This window comes from Oncorhynchus nerka, linkage group LG20 (assembly GCF_034236695.1).
Source record: "Oncorhynchus nerka isolate Pitt River linkage group LG20, Oner_Uvic_2.0, whole genome shotgun sequence".
NCBI classification, from domain to species: Eukaryota; Metazoa; Chordata; class Actinopteri; order Salmoniformes; family Salmonidae; genus Oncorhynchus; species Oncorhynchus nerka.
Genome location: NC_088415.1, coordinates 28,214,907 through 28,224,048, shown reverse-complemented (window position 1 = coordinate 28,224,048; position 9,142 = coordinate 28,214,907). Strand labels below are relative to the sequence as shown.

General features: G+C 43.0%; 1 protein-coding gene across 4 annotated transcripts in view; it reads right to left on the bottom strand.

The window, feature by feature from the left end:
• Window positions 1-3,682: 3,682 nt before the first annotated feature.
• The window catches only part of LOC115102193 (microtubule cross-linking factor 2-like), a 94,692-nt gene continuing 89,232 nt past the window's right edge, over window positions 3,683-9,142 (bottom strand). For all 4 annotated transcript variants that reach the window (XM_029621848.2, XM_029621852.2, XM_029621851.2 and 1 more), the window contains exon 14: window positions 3,683-8,958. In XM_029621848.2, the coding sequence (XP_029477708.2) occupies window positions 8,806-8,958 (153 nt within the window). In that variant the 3' untranslated portion in view covers window positions 3,683-8,805. The remainder of the gene's footprint in view (window positions 8,959-9,142) is intronic.

The window sequence follows — 9,142 nt, the reverse complement described above, 5'->3', positions numbered from 1 at the left end:
CCTGTGCCATTAAACCCCTACAACTCATCCAGAACGCCGCAGCCCGTCTGGTGTTCAACCTTCCCAAGTTCTCTCACGTCACCCCGCTCCTCCGCTCTCTCCACTGGCTTCCAGTTGAAGCTCGCATCCGCTACAAGACCATGGTGCTTGCCTACGGAGCTGTGAGGGGAACGGCACCTCAGTACCTCCAGGCTCTGATCAGGCCCTACACCCAAACAAGGGCACTCGTTCATCCACCTCTGGCCTGCTCGCCTCCCTACCACTGAGGAAGTACAGTTCCCGCTCAGCCCAGTCAAAACTGTTCGCTGCTCTGGCCCCCCAATGGTGGAACAAACTCCCTCACGACACCAGGACAGCGGAGTCAATCACCACCTTCCGGAGACACCTGAAACCCCACCTCTTTAAGGAATACCTAGGATAGGATAAAGCAATCCTTCTCACCCCCTTAAAAGACTTAGATGCACTATTGTAAAGTGGCTGTTCCACTGGATGTCATAAGGTGAAAGCACCAATTTGTAAGTCGCTCTGGATAAGAGCGTCTGCTAAATGACTTAAATGTAAATGTAAATGTTGTCTCTCCACATCAAACCTTCTGACACAGCCACTTTATTTTGTTCTAGAAATGTTATCTACTGTATAAGTGCATCATAACAGACTTGCACAGCCCTGTAGTATGTGGTCTATGTGAAATGATCACATCAGGTGAACGTTTAAGTGGTGGGGTGGAGGCGTAGAAGACATGTAATCTGTAAATAGTAGAACAGGGGTGAGGAGGTATTAACTCCTCTAAAGTGATCATTGGCGACCCGTCCTTCAGGGCAGGTGGGGCAGAGCCAGCTGTTTAGCTATTAAAAAAGTGTCACATATCAGTTTGCAAACAATGAAAACAAATAATAATTTAGTTAATAAAGCAGCATACAAACATGGTCTCTTTTTTGCTTTCTTGTGTAAGGCAGCTCCAAAATGCAGGTGTTTCAGCCTAACTCAGTGCTTCCTGTAGTGGTGGGGCAGCCAGCGAAAAATACGGAGCGTAGGGGTTGGTATGTGGTCCAAGTCTGGGTTTAAGGGTATTTTCCAAGCTTAAAAGTGTCACGTTCTGACCTTTATTTCCTTTGTTTTGTATTTATTTAGTATGGTCAGGGCGTGAGTTGGGTGGGCAGTCTATGTTTGATTTTCTATGATTTGGGATTTCTATGTTTCGGCCTAGTATGGTTCTCAATCAGAGGCAGGTGTCATTAGTTGTCTCTGATTTAGAATCATACTTAGGTAGCCTGGGTTGCACTGTTTGTTTGTGGGTGATTATCTATGTTAGTGGCTTGTGTCAGCACAGGTCTCATTTGTAGCTTCACGGTCGTCATTGGTTTATTGTTTTTGTATAGTGTTGCAGTGTTCAGTGTTTTCTTTATTAAAATTCACTATGAACACATACCACACCGCATTTTGGTCCTCTGATCCTTCTCGCCTCTCCTCTTCAGATGAAGAGGAGGAAGACCGTGACAAAAAGGATAAACATTCAACATTGGCCATGCTGTCAATCCAGCATGACTTCTGCCACGTTCAAAAGAACTGGAAACTCGGAACTGGGAAATCTCAGACTTCAGTGAGTTCAAGACAACTGGGAACTCTGAAAAAAACCTAGCTCTGACTGGGAAAATACGCTTGGGAACTCTGGCTTCTTTCTAGAACTCCGACCTGAAGATCACTCCCAGTTGTCATGAGTTGACACTGTTTTTTCAGAGTCCCCAGTTGTCTTGAAAGCACCATAAATTCCTGTAGGTCGAAGGAATTTTCCGTAGACAGGATTGTGTCAAAGCACAGACCTGGGGAAGGGTACCAAAAAAATCTGCAGCATTGACGATCCCCAAGAACACAGTGGGCTTCATCATTCTTAAATGGAAGAGGTTTGGAACCACCAAGAGTCTTCCTAGAGCTGGCCGCCCAGCCAAACTGAGAAATCGGGGGAGAAAGGCCTTGGTCAGGGAGGTTACCAAGAACCGAATGTTCACTCTGACTGATCTCCAGAGTTCCTCTGTGGAGATGGGAGAACCTTCCAGAAGGACAACCATCTCTGCAGCACTCAGCCAATCAGGCCTTTATGGTAGAGTGGCCAGAAGCCCACCTCGAGTTTGTCAAAAGGCACCTAAAGGACTCTCAGACCATGAGAAATAAGATTCTCTGGTCTGATGAAACCAAGATTGAACTCTTTGGCCTGGATGCCAAGCGTCACGTCTGTAGGAAACCTGGCACCATCCCTATGGTGAAGCATGGTGGTGGATGTTTTTCATCGGCAGGGACTGGGAGACTAGTCAGGATTAAGGGAAAGGTGAACGGAGCAAAGTACAGAGAGATCCTTGATGAAAACCTGCTCCAGAGGGTTCAGGGCCAAACACTGGGCGAAGGTTCACCTTCCACAAAGACAACGACCCTAAGCACACAGCCAAGACAACGTAGGAGTGGCTTCAGGACAAGTCTCGGAATGTCCTTGTGTGGCCCAGCCAGAGCCCGAAATGGAATCCAATCGAACATCTTGGAGAGACCTGAAAATAGCTTTGCATCAACACTCCTCATCCAACCTGACAGAGGTTGAGAGGATCTGCAGAGAAGAATGGGAGAAACTCCCCAAATACAGGTGTGCCATGCTGATACCCAAGAAGACTCGAGGCTGTAATTGCTGCCAAAGGCGCATCAACAAAGTACTGAGTAAAGGGTCTGAATACTTACGTAAATGTGATATTTCATTTCCTTATTTTTTAAATATTTTTTACAAAAGGCAAAACAACAACTGTTTTTGCTTTGTTATTGTGTGTAGATTGATGAGAAGTATTTTTCCCTCCATTTTAGAATAAGGCTGTAATGTAACAAAATGTGGAGAAAGTCAAGGGGTCTGAATACAGTCCGAATGCACTGTAATAACACTGTGATTTATTTAACCCTCTGATGATAAAGTGTCACCTCTACCCTAACAGGAAGTCTTTCATGCTGTGGTGAGGTAATTTCCTGTCGGTCCACCAGCCAGACGGCCAGCTGGCAGCACATTCGAGCCCATACTTGTTTTGTTTTAAAAGGAGAGAGAAAGAAAAAAATATTAAACTATACTCAAATCCCAGATGTTTTTAACGAGGTGAAGCCCACTGGATCATTTGCCATCCCTATAACCACTCCCCCTTCCCCCCCAAACCCCCTAACTTCAGTTCCCCTCCGATGACATCAGTCAAGTGTAACAGATTGGACAGAGAGCAGCCTGTGAGACAGACACATCAGTGGCCTCAAGCAGACCCTCACGCCTGTTCGAACGCTAGAGGATACAAACAACAAGATGGTATGTGACGGACAAACAGCTGAGAACTATGTTTCAGATTCACTGTGGAAAACCGCTCTCTTCCTCTTAGCCATTTCTTGCTCCTCTCACTCCTCACTCTCCACTGTATTCCTCCGTCTTCCATCTCTGGCCTCTCACCCTCCCCTTTTTGCTCTCCGCTTGTATGTGTTGCTCAATGTTTTCATCATTTCTCTATGCAGCTGCCTAGTCAGCCCAGAGATAGTGTACAGGGACAGCTGGGCTCATATAAAGACTGAGAGAAAGAGAAAGGACACAGAAAGACACCGATTTCGGTCTCACGAATACCAAACCCACAACCATGTGCAAATGTGTTAATTCAAGAATAATATAAAAACCCAATGATGAGAGAATAGATTCTTTATTTTCAACAAACATTTATTTGTGGTCTATATGACAAACAGAAGGAAATGAGATCTCAGCTGAACAGGGTACATGGTTGGAAAAGAACAACCCCCTAAAAATCTAAATCCTGTTCCATTTCTTATCTTTCTTTTACTTTCTTTTTTAAAATGAGTCTATGTACAAAGACAGTGTCTGTAGAAAGGGAGAGAGCTACATACTTCAACAGTCAGCTCATAGCTACAGTAGACATTCAGCTTTATTCTCTATGCAAGGATAGAAAGAGTACAAATAATGTTGATGTATCCTTTTCAAGTAACAATACAAGCAATGATTTTTTTGTTTCATTTTCAGTCATTGCATTCTCTTTTTGCCCAAGAGTCAGTGTATTAGAAAGAAAGGAAATATACAAAGTGAATATACAGGCAATATTTCAGTAATAATTTAGCTAATATTATTAACAGCGTAAGCTAAGAATTCGTGTACATATTGCTAGGCATTGTGGATGGGGAGGTGACATCATGCAGTTTGCTTAAGGATAGATGAACAATGACATGGTACAGTGGCATTGCTCTCTCATGCCTAGCAGTATCTCTCTCTCTGATTGGACCGTTGCTTTAAACTGAACCAAGACTCTCTCCTGTCATTGGCTACCTGCTGTGGGACCAGCTACTGTTACCTGAGGAAGAGGAGCCTAACATATGTACTTGACAGACAGGTAGAAAGGCTATATTAGACCGAAACTATTTAAAAAACAATAGGAAAGACCTTTACTGTAAACATAAAACCCGAAGTGTATTAAGAAGACGCATATCATCATATTTTCAGTTCCCTTTTAAAATGTACATAATTATGACTTGACTTCCATTCATGTGCTCAGTTACTTGTTTTAGGAACGTAGAACAGCCAAGTGGTTTTGGATACTGTATAACACTTTGTTTTGCTAACGGCTGCTGCTCACCAAGAAATGTTTATTTTAGAAAGGCACTCTAGTGACCTTCTTACTGACAACACAACAAACATGGTGGGCCTCGGGCAGGTAGGTAGGTACAAGTGACAGCCTTGCATTTAGTTCTTCCAGGTCAAAGGGCAGAGGAGGCCAGGGAGGTAGCGGAACGGGTATGGCAGCAGCTTTTATCAAAGGCAGGAGGAACCAGACCAGTTAAGTCTGTCTGTGTGGACTGGAATCAAGCTTGTCAGTGGTTGGATGGCTGGGCCTGTGAGAAATTGTGGGTTTGAACCACAAGTACATTTAAAGACTTTGAGAGACCTACTACTGTAATTCCCTATTTAAAGAGACGAGTCATCATTTCCTTCTTACAACAAGAAGAAACACACAAAAGAGCCTGCTGACTGCCCATGCTAACTCAGCTTCTAGGGAGGGAAAGAGAGAGTGAGAGAGACTGAGAGAGCGAGAGAGAGTGGTGTGTGTATGTGCCTGTTACATGATCAGTGAGGCTCTCGGGTAGCGGCCAAATCCGTTTTTACGACAGTGACATGCTCATCATTAAGGCACCTGCCAGGGACTGACTCCTAACCAATAGCCATTTAAAAAGAATACTATGTGCCAATATAGCAAAGCTGAGTCATTTCGCTTACATAAAAGCATTGTAAAAAGCACTTTTTAAAATAACAGAATCTGCACTATTAGTCCAGCACCATTGCAATCCGAGAGAAAAAAAAACATCTATATATATATATATATATATAAACATTTATAAAAAAACAAATACAAATAATTTACTTCTCTGAAAAAAGTTCCTTGGTATCAAAAGAAAGTAAACCATTCGCTCTCTCTCTCTGCTTGTCAGAGTTGGTGATGGCGTGTTACTTCAGAATGATGTGCTATAGAGTACAGGTTATATCTCCCTTGTGTCTAAAATGATTACATGAACAATGGTGTCCGTTGAAAAGGTCTGGGGTTGTTGTTCTGAAGTGCGGTTTGGTGCACGCTGACCTCGTCTAACAGGCACTTCAAAGTCAACACCACAACAGTCCCCATATTAACAGACTGATTGACATCTATCAGACCTTAGAGAGACACTGAAATATATGGAATACACCAAATCTAACTAGACAACTTCTCAGACTCTGACTTAATTTAAAGGTACAACAAACTCTCTTCACAACTGAGGCCTTTGTTCCCTCCATTTTCACAATGTTGTTTTTTCATAAGAAACATCCCACATACAGTACCAGACAAAGGTTTGGATACACCTACTCATTCAAGGGTTTTTCTTTATTTTTTACATTGAAGAATAACAGTGAAGACATCAAACTATGAAATAACACATATGGAATCATGTAATAACCACAAAAGTGTTAAACAAATCAAATTTTATTTTAAATTTGAGATTCTTCAAAATAGCCACCATTTGCCTTGACAGCTTTGCTCACTTTTGTCATTCTCTCAACCAGCTTCATTGGGTAGTCACCTGGAATGCATTTCAATTAACAGGTGTGCCTTGCTAAAAGTTCATTTGTAGAATTTCTTTCCTTCTTAATGCGTTTGAGCCAATCAGTTGTGTTGTGACAAGGTAGGGGTGGTATATAGAAGATAGACCTATTTGGTAAAATACCAAGTCCATATTATGGCAAGAACAGCTCAAATAAGCAAAGAGAAACAACAGGCCATCATTACTTTAAGACATGAAGGTCAGTCAATGCAGAACATTTCAAGAACTTTGAACATTTCTTCAAGTGCAGTCGCAAAAACCATCAAGCGCTATGATGAAACTGGCTCTCATGAGGACCGCCACAGGAAAGGAAGACCCAGAGTTACCTCTGCTGCAGAGGATAAGTTCATTAGAGCTAACTGCACCTCTGATTGCAGCCCAAATAATTGTTTCACAGAGTTCAAGTAACAGACACATCTCAACATCAACTGTTCAGAGGAGACTGCGTGAATCAGGCCTTCATGGTCGAATTGCTGCAAAGAAACCACTATTAAAGGACACCAATAAAAATAAGAGATTTGCTTGGGCCAAGAAACACGAGCATTGGACATTAGACTGGTGGAAACTTGTACTTTGGTCTGATGAGTCAAACTTTGAGATTTTTGGTTCCAACCTCCTTGTCTTTGTGAGACGCATAGTAGGTGAACATATGATCTCCACATGTGTGGTTCCCACCGTGAAGCATGGAGGAGGAGGTGTGATGGTGCTTTGCTGGTGACACTGTGTGATTTATTTAGAATTCAAGGCACACTTAACCAGCATGGCTACCACAGCATTCTGCAGCAATACGCCATCCCATCTGGTTTGTGCTTATTGGGACTATCATTTGTTTTTCAACAGGACAATGACCCAATACACCTCCAGGCTGTTTAAGGGCCAAGAAGGAGTGTGATGGAGTGCTGTATCAGATGACCTGGCCTCCACAATCACCCGACCTCAACTCAATTGAGATGGTTCTGAATGAGTTGGACTGCAGAATGAAGGAAAAGCAGCTAACAAGCACTCAGAATATGTAGGAACTCTTTCCAGACTGTTGGAAAAGCATTCCTCATTAAGCTGGTTGAGAGAATGCAAGGAGTGTGCAAAGCTGTCAAGGCAAAGGGTGGCTACTTTGAAGAATCTAAAATATATTTTGATTTGTATAACACTTTTTTGGTTACTACATGATTCCATTTGTGTTATTGCATACTTTTGATGTCTTCACTATTACTCTACAATGTAGAAAATAGTAAAAATAAAGAAAAACCCTTGAAAGAGTAGCGTGTCCAAACCTTTGACTGGTACTGAACAATATCTCAAGACTTCAGAGAAAAGGAAGGAGCTAACCTTCTGTAGAGGACATTGTGTCCTGTTACATTTAAAGCAGTAGACAAGAGGTCAGGAACACAGACAGTCGATGGCTGAGGATGAAGCAGAAACACTGTGCAACAACAACAGCCATCACTATATGGGAATGCTGCAAAGGCATTCTAGAATGAGCATTCTGTCACTCACAAACACACCGTGCACGCACACACACTCACACTTTAACAGATTAGCCAGAGTGTAATTGGAATTGTAACGTAACAAAGGAATGCATTGTCTCTCAAAATGGGACAAGTTTGTGTTTTTTCCTGGCAGGGAGTTATCTTTACAGCTGGGATCCTCTTATACATCCACATCCTACAGTATAAGTACACAAGAGACAAAACTCATAGGGTCTCAGAGTCTTAACCACCATCCTATCAATGTGTGCCAACAACAGGCAGATTATAAACATTCAAACAACCTTTAGAAAACATAGAATCATCATATCATACGTAACATAAGGACGTAAATGTCCTACCCCTTCATTGGATGAAAGTCTTTCAGAAAAACAACAGGGAGGCAGTTGACATAAAAAAATGAACATACGTTGATGAGATGTTTTTTTAATGGTTGTTGGTTGATAATGGCGAGAGGCGGTCCACACCAGTAGAATCCTCTGCTTGGTGTTAGGGAGGAGGCTTGGACAGAGCTCTCCAGATGCTGGGTTGGGAAGGGACTGGTGCTGGCTAGGGAATTGGACTGGGAATAGGATTTGGTATTTGGAATGGGAGCAGCTAACAAACCACCTCATATCCCTGTCGGTTAGGAAGATCCACATTGTAGAAATCTAGTAGCCCAGTGTGTTTTCCCTATGCAATTCCAAAAATAGGTCAAGTAGAGTGTTGTGGGTTCTGACATCATATAAGACTGTCTGAATTCCTAGGTGGTCGTTTCCACAAACTGTTTGTGTGCAAAATAGCACCCTATTCCCTAAATACTGCAGTATATAGGAAGTAGTGTGTCATTACTGTTCCAGTATGTGTGTTGTGTGTGAGGTTGTTGTCCTGCTGGTAGTTGGTAGTGGTTCTGGTGCTCAAAGAGGAATCCTAGGAGATTCTGGTCTTCCTATATCCTTGGCATTAGAATGTGCTGCTTGGGTTGAGTTCCAATTCCAGAAGTGTGTGTGTGTGTGTGTGTGTGAGTGTGTGCATGTGACAGTGGTTCTGTGTGGCAGTTTGTGAGGGATTGTGTGTATGTACAGTATGTATGTAGCAGTGTGTTGGTGTAGCCAAGATGTTTGTGTCTACGTTTTGTGACAGTACTGTAGCTTATGTGGCAGTGTGTTGGTGAGGCAGTATGTGTGTGTGTGTTCTCACTGATCCATCACTCATTGCCTGCATCCACTCTCTCCTCCGTTGCCGTGGGAGGCTCCTGAGAGCGGTGCATGCAGTGGCCCAGTGAATGGCGTGTGGCTGAGCGGGAGGGCCGGGCGAAGCAGGATGTAAGAGACTGGGAGTTGCAATCACACGCTGCATCCTGGGACAGGGAGGAGACATTAAATAGTTATGTTATAATGTAATCCAATTAAAGACAGAGCTGCTCAAATAATCTGCTTGGATATGATGTCCTGTATGTGTGTTTGTGCGTGCATGTGTGTACCCCTGTCTCTGTGTGAGTGTCTGTCCCTGTCTCTCTGTGTGTGAGTGAGTATGTGTGGGAC